General features: G+C 45.9%; 1 protein-coding gene across 1 annotated transcript; it reads left to right on the forward strand.

Moving 5' to 3' along the window:
• Positions 1-23: 23 nt before the first annotated feature.
• SELENOS (selenoprotein S) lies at positions 24-5,775 on the forward strand (the record flags this gene model as incomplete). Its single annotated transcript, XM_041468899.1, has 6 exons — positions 24-147; positions 273-407; positions 1,806-1,912; positions 2,741-2,830; positions 2,921-2,996; positions 4,947-5,775. Coding segments are annotated over 6 exons (612 nt in total), but the record flags the coding sequence as incomplete, so codon positions are not given.
• Between the last annotated feature and the right edge of the window lie 6,954 nt (positions 5,776-12,729).

Consider the following 12,729-nt stretch of genomic DNA (forward strand, 5'->3'; position numbering starts at 1 on the left):
GGCGGCGGCGGACGGGGCGGTGATTGGCGGAGCGGGGCGGGCCCGGACGTGAGGCGGCGGCGGACGGGGCGGTGATTGGCGGAGCGGGGCGGGCCGGGCCCGGGCCGGCGCTGGGCCGGGGCGGGCTGGAGGCGCTGCAGCACACGGGTGAGGGGCCGCGGGCCGGGGGCCGGGGGTGAGGGCGGGGCCGAGGCGCGGCGGGGCCGCTCCCCCGCCCGGGTGGGCTCCTCGCCGTGCGGCCCGCGCTCACCCCCGGCCTGTCCCCGTGGCAGTGGGCTCGGTGCTGTCCAGCTACGGCTGGTACGTGCTGCTGGCCGCCGTCGCCGTGTACCTCCTCGTGCAGAAGGTGTCCCGCAGCCTGGCGGCGCGGCCGAGCGGCCGGCCCGGAGCGGCGGAGGCGGCGGAGGGTGAGTACCGGGCGCTGCGGGTCCCCCGGGCTCCTGCCGGGACCCTCGGCCGAGGGGCTCGGGAGGCGCCGAGGGTGGGAGTGGAGAGCCGTGCTCGGGGAACCGTCCAGCCCGCAGATGCCGAGCCTGAGCAGATACCGGGGAAGGCTGGGCCGAGGGAAGCGTTTGTGAGAGGCTCCGAAGGAGAAGCCGTGTCCCGAAGTGACGCGTTTGGGATGGAGGAGCGGTGATGTCCCATCCCCGGGCTGGCTGCTCTCGCTGGGCAGGAGCCGAGGGCACGGGGCCGGCACGCCACCAAATAACTGTTTACCGAACAAGGCCAAAACGCCCGAATCTAAATCCTGGAGAAAATACTTCTGTTAATACTCACTTTCTATGGATATTCATCACCCCTTCCAGCTCCTCTTTCCCAGTTCCTGCTGTGGCAGGGCTGTGTACCTTTGGGGTGTGCCAGTCTGTTATCTTTGGGAGCGTGGCACAGGTTGTAAATCTCACCCAGTCACCATCCTGCTGAAAAGCACAGGCTGTGCTCCTGGACCTGCCAAATCCATCAGTGCTTGGCACTGATCCCTCGGCCCCACAGTCAAATCTTAGTTGTGTGCTCTTATCCTCCTGCTGTTCTTTTGTGATGGTAATTAAATGGCTATTTCATTGCCCAAACTGCCTGCAAAATGAAATTATTGAAAGTAATGACATTTCTTTTTCATATTCATCACTGGTTCATAGCAAAAAATGAGGCAAACAAATGTGGAGATGCTTCAGCTGCTGGAAGAAAACAGAGCAACACTGGGCTTTTTTGGGGGGTATAATTTTCCTTTTGACCTTCACAGGTCAGTCATGAAGAGCAGTGGTGACTCAGTGTGGATTTTCTGAGACCTCCAGGTGTCTCTTGAGATGTGTGTCATGTTTGTAAGCGATTTCTCTGCTGATGGAGGGAGTTACATCCACTGCTGCACTGACACCAGCAGGACCCATTGCCAGAAGGAGTAGGAGTGAATGTGGGCTGGTTGCCTCATCCTTCTGCGTAAAAGAAGTTCTCTGGGTAAAAATGGTCCCTGCGAAGCCTGGGTGATATTTCTGAATTAATTTGTATCTAACAAATCCTTCAGAAATAGAAAGAAGTGTCCTTGAAGTGTGAGGTTTAAATTTTATGGTTAGGTGCACTTGTGTCCTTATTAAAATCCTGTTGAAGTAATTGATTTAAAATAGTAAAGCATGATGTAGTTTAATTCAGCTTTATAAATTACTAGAAAATATTATCTGGAAACTAAACTTAAATTGTGATTTTCTGCAAAACAGCTGCAGGGAGAGAAGTGAGCTTTCTTTATTACAGTTCTTTGAGGAGACCATCTAGGATTATCTTTGAGCAGCTTTTCAAACTCTTCCCTGCTTTCCTAGAGCCTGATGTGGTGGTAAGAAGGCAGGAAGCTTTGGCAGCAGCTCGCCTCAGGATGCAGGAGGAATTGAATGCACAAGCAGAAAAATACAAAGAAAAGCAAAAACAGGTAACCAGAGAGCATTTCTTCCTTTAACTGATACATTTGTCATCAAGACCTTTGCTGCTCTAAAAGACAGCAGCAGATTGTAATTGTGGGCCTGGTGTTCATTTTTTCACAGGCAGATCTGTGCCTGCAGGAGCTTTGCTGTGTGTGCAGGGAATGGCTGGAGGGGTTTTGCTGGCATTTAAATTAACTGTACCATGGAACACGTTTGTTTTCTGCTCTCAAAGGCAAATTTAAGTGTTAGAAATGTTTAAGGGTCTGAATTACAGCTTGAGATCGTGAGGAATAGCAAACTGCTGAATGGGGCAGTGCAGAAAATGGGTGTGATCAGCCCAGTGATAACTCTGATCATTATCCCACCTCTTCTGGTTTTGCTTTTGCAGTCAGACCTCGGTTTGTAGCTGATGCTTCAAGTAATGTTGGCAGTTAAAAACAAAGGAAAAGCTCTTTTTTTTCTTCTGTAGAACCCCATGTTGTGCATTAAATTACTGCAATATTCTTTACTTAGTACTTTTTATAGTACTAAGGGTTTATAGTACTAAGGGTTTATAGTACTTTCAGGGTTTAAACTTGCCACTTAATTCTGTTGTACCTTGAAAATCTTTTAAAGCATCAAGTGGCCAGAAGAAGCTGCAGGCTCAGTCAGTGCATCCTGAGGAGGAGGAGAGATGTGGCTCTATAAAAAGAGTAAATTCTTCCATAACCTCAGAGATGGTGCATCAGATAAATACAGTGTGACAAATCTGTGGTAGCTGTTTCTGGGGATTCTCTTAGCTCTGACATCCTGGTTTTAAGGTTAAAGCTAAGATTACACCTGGATTTGTTCTGTAGCTGGAGGAGGAGCGGCGGAGGCAGAAGATCGCCATGTGGGAGAGCATGCAGGAAGGGAAGAGCTACAAAGGAAACCTCAAACTGAATCAGGTAACAGCCATGTTCATCGGGTCACAGCTGTGCTCCTGTGATTAAGGGAGCTGAAATTCCTGTGGAGTAACTTTTTGCTTTTCTGAACAGCAAGAAGTAGAACCTGGTGCCTCGGCCTCAGCAGTCCCGAAATCGAAACCGAACAAAAAGCCCTTGAGAGGAGGTGGTGAGTATGGAGCCCTTCAGACACTCTGAGCTTGGAACAGGGCATTTATCCAGCTCTGTATGGACTCTGTACACACTTTTTGTCTTTTTCAAGGAGGAAACAAAACGTTCCTTACAAACAAGCTCTTTGTCTCTGCTCAGCTGGTCTGCTCTGTCCTCTGTGCAGAAGCTGGCAGGAAGTTTTGGGAGTGCTTTTCCCTGGGAAAAGAACGTGTCAGGGTTTTTGTAAATATGTTTTGGCATAATTTACTGGGATTTTTGTCACTCAGAATTACAGATTCTTGCAGTAGTTCTGGGATCCTTCCCCCATTATTCTGTAAGTTCAATAATTTAGTGTCTGGTCTCTTGTCTTTAAAGCACCTGTAGTACTGGGTAAATGCAGGAAGAGGGTATTTCCCTTTGTATTATGTAGATTCAGATGATGAAAGAAATTATTATATAAAATGTGACCTCATTTTTCATATACCACAGTGCTGACCTATTGAATAAATGAATCCTGCAGATGTATCAATCTTACCAACTCTCACAAAACACCAGAAGGTCTCACTGTTAAACTCAGTCACTTGCTTGGAGCCATGTGGATGGATGGAGTGCTTTCTGTGGCCTCACATTGCCCATGCCAGGCTCACTGGCCATGCAGGCAGTCTGCTTCCTCTCCTGTCAGCCCAAGAGCCCTTGCCATACCTGCAGGTGCTCATTTTGTGTATTTTAATGGCAATGTTCTGTGGTGGAGTGGATCATCCAGACAGCCTCAATCAGGCTGAAAAGGAGCCCCACTTAGGGTGCAGTGCTTGGTGACTTGATTAAATGTATGAGACTTGTGGATTCTTGATTAAACATACTAAACCTCAGTGACAGTGCAGTGCTGGGATTTCTGCTTTGAGTATTTTCCCTGGCATTTGAGGGAATCAAATAGATTGATTCATCTGAGGTGGTTTAATAGGAGGGTGTGATGTCTGGTGCTGTCAGCTATCTTTGGTATCTCTGTCATGGGATATTTACCTCCCTGGGGATGAGTGAGGAGTGCAGGGGTCAGCTGTGCTGAGGGCCAGGATCAGGGCAGCTGGGTTTGGGCACCTTTCCAGCTGCTACCTGTCCCAGTTTAATCCTCTGCAAAGTCCTTGCTTAAGTAACCCATTACAGCATTAGAGGTCTCAGATCTTCTCCTGAGGTAGATCAGCATGAAGTGAAAGAACCATCTGTGCTGCTCAGTTAAGCTAGAAAGCAAAACTTGGCTGGTATGAGAAAAAACAAATTTCAAAGATGAAGGTGATGCTGGGAGTTTCAGTGAAACAGCTTGCTTAGAAACCCCCCTGGTTAGCAGTGCCACTAGGATTTGGGTTCTTAGGTTTGTGCAGAACAAACTGAAGATGTTTGCCACGTTGTAACTTTCTGAGTGTGTTCTCCTGAGATGAAGCTTCCCATGGTTACAGCGTCAGGATGTTCAGCTAAAGTGCATTTGCCTTACTGCCTATGCTTGCCTTTCAAATGCTCTAAAAAATACTTGGCAGTGTTGATGAGTGGATTTACCTCTTGACCTTCAGAGTATTCCTTGCAGGACTGGAATAACTGATTGTTTTAAGTCCCTGACTGTTGGGGCTCTTGCAGAGCAGATACACTCTGCAGAGTTTGCTCTAGAGCTGCTGTTGCTGCTCTGTTTATCTTGCAGAGCAGCACTGCAGCTTTAGTGCAGACTTAGAAAAACCAAATGGTAATTCATTTCAATTTCATTTAATCCAAATTGATCAAATTAAAACACAAGTGCTTTGCAATGGCTTTTAAAGAAAGAAACCCTCTCAAGTCTGGGTGTTCTCCGTGCTTTCATTTTCCCTAAAATGCTGCGTGTGAGCAAGGTGTAAATATTATCAGATGTATTTTTGGTGTTCCTTGTGTGCTGGTGAGGGGCTGTGGAGGATGAATGCTGACAGTGGATTTCTGCTGTGTGTTCCAGGCTATAACCCCCTGTCTGGAGAAGGAGGAGGGACGTGCTCCTGGAGGCCCGGCCGGCGGGGCCCCTCAGCAGGTGGATGAGGCTAACACCCCTAGTGTCCCCTGGCACTAGCAGGCTTGATCCCACCCCCTGTCCCACTGCCTGCAGCTGGCCTGTCACAGTGTCACAGGCACTCCTTTGGGGCTGGCTTAGTGCACTTGTTAACTTCCAACAGTTTTTTGTTTGGTTGATTTACGCCGTTCCCAAATTGTAACGCAGTGGCTGATCCTAAACCAGAAAAATTGCTGATCCTCTTGGAGAGGGCAGAGGGAGAAGCAATTTCAGCACAATCAGTTAGTTTTCACTCTTCTGTGGAGAGGGAGTGTAGTCTCCAGCCAAGGTGAAGTACCTGGGATTGTGAGATCTGGGCTTTCTGGCAAATTTAGTTATCTGTGCTCACTTTACCTCTGTAAGGTGAGGATATTTACCATCCTCAGACATTTCACCAGATCTACCTTCCAGCTAAACACAGTCATTTAGAGAAGAAGGATGTTATCATTGGCAGACACCTTGAATTCAGGCAGAGGGACTTCCAGAAAAAACACAGGTGATCTGACAAACGCCACGGATTTGCACCAAAGGCCAGTTACTGCAGAAGAGTCTCTGTGACAAGCCAGCTTGAATGATGTTTTCCTTATAAATGGTAAAAAAACCAGTGAGGATTACTGATGCTAGACAGCAGACAGGGGGGTTCTTGCTATTCCTTTTTTTTTTCTTTTTTTTTTTTATTTCAACTGCTTTGTAAAAACAATACACTATTACTATTAAATATAATTGCAAACATCATAAATCCAGTATTTACAATCTCGTGGTTTTCTACAGCATCTTTTTTATGGAAGGCACTTGTTCTAGTGTAATAAATGTGTATAAAGGTGGGAGATGAAGTGACCCTGCTGCAGCTTGTGCAGCACCAGAGCTGAGGCTGGTGTGTGCTGAGGAGAGCTCTGGCCAGTGAAGGTGTCACTCTGGCAAGTGAGGGGTGCAAGGAGTGTGTGGTGTTCATCTCTCTGGTGTATGTCCAGCCCTGAGGACACAAAACAACTGGCCATCATAACCAAACTTTCCAAGCACCCCATCCCCTTCTCTGAAATGCAACAGACAAAATCCAGGTTGTCTTTGGAGAGGAGTGAAATAATTCCTGTTGGCATAGGACAAGTGTTTCTGTGTCCAGTTGCTGCTCCTGGGCTGCTCTGTGGGCATTGGGGTAGGGAGCAGTGGTTCCTTAGAGCTGTGGGCTTTTTGAGCACTTGTTTCTGAATATTTCCTCTGGGAATACTTGTGCTTATCAATAGATACAAGTGTCAACTTTGATTACACTGTTTATATGCATGTTGATATTTCTCTTGGTTAGAAATGCAGCAGGAGGGTGTTATTAGGGAGTTTTAGAGTTGGTAATGAAATTGAAATGTGTTTTAGACACAACAAAGTGTTTGGTCACATGTGTGTGGAAGGTGAAGCGAGGCTGTTGATGTTCCTGTGGAAATTCCTTCAGAGCCAGTGTATGGAACTTCAGGTTTTAATTCTTCATAAGGCAAAAAGAAATAGAGGTGGGGGAGGATATTTTCAAGATCTGAAGTCTTCCTCAGGAAAGAGGACTAAGTTGTCATGCCTTAGGGAACATCTTCTCCCTTCTTTTGGGGAAACAGGCAACAGACTGAGGTGTTGTCTTCAGAAAAACAGATGGGGGAGATTGTTGTCTTAAAGAAGCAGAAATCCCTGTGTGATAAAATGGTCAGGGATGGGTTTGTTTAATTCAGTAAAAACATTTGCAAAATAAATAAGCAGGTCTTAACTGAGCATATGCTAATCTTTCTCTGTGTTTCAAGACTTGCTTCTGGCTAGGACTAGGGGTATGGCTTTTTGCCCAATTCTAAAGTTTAATAAGACATGTCAAGTGAAAATTAAATTAAGTACATATTTCTGGAAGCTTTTTTCTCCTTTTTTTTTTTTAAATTTTAATCCTCAAGTTCCTGGATTTTTCTTAGTCAGACACTTCTAAGCCATTGAACAGGGTGGGAGGACAAACCTCAGTTCATAAAACTTTTCTTTTGGCTCACAAGCTGCACAAGAGGGAAGGGTTTTTCCTCTGACTTCAAATGGAAAGCTCTCCCCTGACCACAAGCATTATGGAAAGGTGGTTGCTTGCTGCTTTATAGCTCAGGAGTGAAGCATGCAGAAAGCATTAGGTGAAAGTGAACTATTTAATGAATCCATTGTTCCTGGTTTGGTATGAATTCCCAAGAACTTGAATTATGAAAGATCATATTAAAAAGCCTTCAGGAGATTTTTTTTTCCCCCCACTAGAGCAGTTATGCAAGAAACATCTTGCTTTACTCATGCAGATGTTCTGGAAATACCTCTATCTGGAAGAAGCTGGGTAATAAACTATTTACCTGCTGTATAATGGTATTTAAACACTGAAGAATAATCTGTTCTGGGTATTAAAAAATCCAAAAATCAAGCAATCGTTTAGGGCCACAAAAGATGTTATGTGCTTGAGAAGTGCAGCTAAGTATTTTTTGTTGCTTTTAGATGATTTCTATGCTGGAGGAGCAGAGGTTTTTGTTTTCTTTAAATTGCAGATGAGATCTGGTTTGTGCATAGCTCTCTTAACTATTCATCAGGAGATCCTGAGCACTGGAGTTAAAACTGAACAAAACAACCCACGATGTCAGACTCATAAAAATTATTTGGCTTTATTTGTGCCTTTAAAAAACATTGTGAAATGAGGGAAATTTTAAGAGTGATATTGCATATTTGGGTGTTCAAAAAAATATGTTTCTTATGCTGGAAATTTTTAATAACAAACAGAAGAGGGAGTTGGGGGAGTGAGGGCAATGGGGGAGTCTGTCAGCAGAGCTGTTCCCAGGTGTTCCAGAGTTATCTGTGTCTCAATCAAAGACCAATGTGAATGAGAATTATAATTGCACCTGTATCTGCAAGGAACTGCTGTCCTTGCAAAATCTGGGTGCAGGTGTGAAATGCCAGTACTGACAAATCTCATCTGCTGTGTTTTATGCAGCTCTGTGCTATTCAGACTCAAATCAAGGAGCTGGGCTGTGCTGCAGTGCCTCTCTGCTCAGTTCAGGTGTTTAGATTGGGGTTTTTCTGGGGGATTGTGTCTTATTCCCCTCCCTAGAAGATGACTTTGCATTCCAGAGCTCTGTGAAGGGGGATGGCATCCAGCCTGAGTCTCTGCACATTTTACCAGCAGCCCTGTTGTTGCTGGCTGCACTTAAACCCCTCTAATGCTGTTCTTTCTGCCTCCTGCTCGAGCAGGCAGCTCCCTTCTTGTGCAGCCGGGTCCTTGCAAGCCTGGCTGCACATCAGCACACTCCTCAGCATCAGATCCACCTTCTGCATGAATTTTGCTCTTATACAGGCTAAAAAGTGGCACCTTTTCAGGGATCAGTTTAGCCACAGGTGGAGCTCAGAGTATTTCTGTCCATGCTATAGCTGAACAGTGAAACTATGCAATTTCCAGCTGTAAAAAAAAAGCTGGTCTAGACTCGGATGGGCTGAAGCTTTGGGTTTTTCTTTTTTTTTCTGTTTTTTTTTTAATTTTATTTTTTTCCCCCCTCCCTCCTGTGTGGAATGAAAGCTTGGCTTTTGGAACAGCTCTGCAACCACAAAGGAAAAGCACAGGGCTGCTGGCTGGGTGGTGTCCTGGCCCGGCTGCACTGCTGTAGCTGATTTTTGTGAGAGCTTCCAAGGCAGCCTGACACACACCCTGCCCATACTCCCAGCTCCAGAGCCAGCGACTTCAAAACCTTCTGTTGGTTTTTTTTTTTTTTCAAGAGAAACTGATGTCTTCAGTGGAATAGGTGCCCTCAGCTCAGCTTTGGTGGGGAAAATACAAATTTCGTGTTGAAGGTTTCTGTGGCAAGGTGCTGGCAGGGAGGCAGGTGCTGTTCTCGTGAATTGATTGCTGTGATTTTATTTTGAAGTGCACACCTGCTAAAAAGCACTTTCAGCACACAGAGCAAGCTCTCCACTGGTAAATTTACAATTTCACTCCTCCCTCTACCGTAGATTCTTTCTGTGTGGTGGTTACTGAGCTGAGCTTGATCTGTGGATAACAGTCGTGGAGGGAGGCAGGAAAAAGAACTTAGAAAATTTTATTTAAAAAATAAAATTTAAAATTTAAATTTATTATTTAAAGAGAATGGAGGGGAAATGGACATCCTGAAATACCTGGCATTTAAATCTACTTCTAGTACCCTGCATTAAAATGGGAAGTTACTGTCAGCTTGGCCTAAAAGATGCACTTTGAAAAAAACAAAAAAACAGATTGTACAGCTTTGTCACATACAGGGAGGGGGCAACACTGCCTGTGAATTCCATTTCTTAGGTAATGTAATTGCCACTTCTTTAGCAGTTCTGCTTTTTAGGCTCTGACATCTCGATGCTCACTTTTTAAACACACATCCTGGGCTTTTCCAGCGCGTTCTTAACTCGGGTCTGGCAGCACCACCGAGTTAAAAACGCACCAGTCCCGCGGCCACACCTGGCAGCGCTGCTCCTGCCACCAGCCGGGTGACACCCGGAGGATCGGCAGGAGCCTGAGGAGCTGCCTGGGCAGCAGGAGGGTTTTTTTCCACGGCATTCCCGATCCGCGGTCCGGGAAGGCGAGCGCGCTGCGCTGCGGGGCCGCGCCGGGCGATGGCAATGTCGGGCCGGCGCTGGGACCTGGGAGTCACCGGGGAGCTGAGCCTGGCAGGAGCGGAATAGGATGGGGAGGGAAGAAAAAAAAAAAGGAAAAAAAAAAAAAAGGAAAAAAAAAGTGGGTGCTGGAGCTGAGAAAGGAGTTTCCGCATCATTTGGGAAAATGCAGCCGTGCTGGAAATATTGTGACAGAGACGAATGGTACTGGTTGCCCAGTGAGATTTTTTCCACCGTGAGTCTGTTACATTGAATATATGAAGTATGCTCATTTTCCAGTGCCTGGGCAGTTTTTAAAGTATAAGTTTGAGTACTGGAACATTCATAATTAAAGTTTCTGGAGCATTTGGGGAGTAGTTCACTTCTGTAACTATTATTTTAAAATGTGGTAAAGAATGTATGTTATAGAAGCTAAATTCTGCAAGTGTTGGAGTGGGCTCACTGGAGATCAAATCAGTGGGAAAAAGAAGTGGTAATAATTCAAGACAGTCCTTTCCTCTAATGGACAAAGTCTCCAATGTGGAAGAAACTTTTTTCATTTGGTATTCAGGTTCTTTATTCCAAAAGGATGACATTTATTCTGTATGCACACACACACACAGAGGCAGCTCGAGGGCTTGGCTTTTCCATTGTTTAAAAACAGGATTACTGTTTTGTTAATCTGATTATGAATCTAAACCATGTGAGCCTGTCAAGTGGGCTCTCGCCGGCTGGGCCGGGTGCTAATCTCGCTGCAGGGAGTGGGGTGGGAGCGTGGGGATGAGCACACACCATCAGCATCCTCTGCAGATTTTGGAGAGCCCTGGGAACACCTCCTCCAGCCACCCCGCAAGGAATTGAAAACATGCTGCATAAAAATGTGTCTATGCTTGTAGACTGTGTTACAAAAGAAAAATATCACACCTTTGAATATATGGTAACCATGATATATAGTGACAACTATTGAGACCAAGAGCTGTATTAATAGGGAATGGCATTAAATGTGATTATGCAGTATGACCTTTTGCTGCCATCCAGAATAAAAATACACTCTAGGCAGGTAACAGTATTATAATTCCACTGGAAGAACTAAGCCATGCTCTTCAGGTTTTCCCTAAATCTGCTTTTCCCCCTTTTTTTCTAGCAGCTGCTCTATGCAAGAACAGGGGAGGGGGCAGAAGCAGAAAAAGGGGCATGTGCCTGCCTAGCACTTTGGAACGTGAGTTTGGCACAATAAATGACACAAAGGGAGGCATGTGGGTGTGCTGTGGGAGTTGTGTGAGCATTGCAGCATTCCCGGGTGGCACCCCCTCTTCCCAGCTGGACATCCCAGCCTTAGAGCTGGGGTGTGATCTCGCATGAAATCCGACTGTGCCTCCTCTGCAGGTCAAATCCTGGCACCAGGAAAGCTCCCCTTCCTTCTCCTGCCCCTGCCCAGGCATTCTCTGAGCGCCCCTGCAGGTGGTGAGCTCCAGGACCTGCTCTGGAGGTGCAGCGAGGTGGGAACATGCCCAGGAGAGCTCGGGGCTGAGGAGATCCATCGGGGGAACGTGCTGCTCTGCTTCATCATTTCCATGTGTGCTGAAGTCGCACGGAGTTCTCAGTTCTGATGACTAACTTCTTTTCTTTGTGGGAAGAAGCCAACTGACAGCTCCTCAGCCCCAGCCCCAACCTTTCTCCTTTTTATTGCCTTTTAACCACGCTAGCTCTGCCTTTTCCTGTAATTCATAGGCCACAGTGGCTTTCCCTTGAATCTGGAGATTTTTACAGCTGATTTGGAGCAGGCAGAGTAATCTCATTCCTGCTCATGGACTTGCCACATGTGCCTCTCTTGGAAAGGAGTGGTCTTGCTTTTTTTGTAGCTTGAATGTCTCTTGGTGTCGTGTGTTTCAGGACCTGATGATCAGGCTTGTGGGGAGAGGAGGGAAGCAGAGTTTAATGAGGAACCTTTTTTAAGTGCAATAAAAGATCCACGTGTGCAGAGTGGCACAGGCTGAGGATACCCCCAGACTTCATGGAAAGGATCAGTGCACCAGTAGTTAGAAATAATTGTGAAGCATTGCAAACCCTGGGAAGGAGAAAGGAATTACAGTGGAAAGGACAGTCCAGCTGGCCTTTGCCAAGCAATGGTGTTCCTGCCCTTCCTGGCTTTACCTGCCTTGTGTGTGTTCCAGTTTGGGCTGCTCTTCCTTTCTCTGTTTCACCTTTTAGTTCTTCTCTTCCTCTTCACACAAACACATCTCACTCCATGCAACTCTGTTCTGCCCATGGGCAAACAAAAGGAGACGTCCTGCTCCTTTCCTGTTCACTGTTTGTATTTCTTATCTAGTTTCTATTTGTATTCAATTTTATTGTTGTTTAATACCATAAATCCTGGTGGCACTTTCCTTGTGTTATTTGTGCTCCTGACATCACAAGTTCATCTATGCTGACCTCGGTATGAGGATTGCACCATCACAAGAGCAATAAACCCCAAACAAAAGCATTTTTTTCAAGACATATCATTCAACTCATTAGATAAGCAGATTGTGTCATTACCTGCTCAATCCCAGAAGCGAGACAGTTATTTGTGATCACAAAAAATCTGTCATGGATGTGTCTCTTTGGCTTATTACTGTAGACTATTAATGTGGTGCGATATCCTCTTTTGCAATGGTTCTTGCTCAAGAGGTTGCTGCCGTTACACCAAGACTTTCTTCTTCCCAGCTTATTGTGAATGACATCATGATATAAATAAAATTTAAAATGGAAAAGACTGGCAATTGGAAAGGCCGAAGTGGGCAGGAAATGGAAGAAACCACAATGATAAGCAGGAGGTCATTGGGTTGTACTTGATAAGTTTCTTCTGTTGAGACTGGAAGGTTTTTTCCTGTGAAATGTGAGGGGTTTGTGGCTGCAGCATTTGAAGCTGAAGTGCTCTGTAGATGAAATGCACATGGGGAGTCAGTGTGGACAAAGAAAAAAGAAATCTTCATGCAATAAAGTCTTCAATCTCTTGAGCACACACTACAGCCTGCGGATGGAAACAGACTGACCTATTTCTGGTTGGTTTAATTAGCAAGGTGGGAAAAAACAGAGAGTGCCTTTGCCTTGGCTCCCTGTC

Source organism: Pyrgilauda ruficollis, unplaced genomic scaffold (genome assembly GCF_017590135.1).
Source record: "Pyrgilauda ruficollis isolate IOZ18807 unplaced genomic scaffold, ASM1759013v1 scaffold23, whole genome shotgun sequence".
Taxonomy (NCBI): Eukaryota; Metazoa; Chordata; class Aves; order Passeriformes; family Passeridae; genus Pyrgilauda; species Pyrgilauda ruficollis.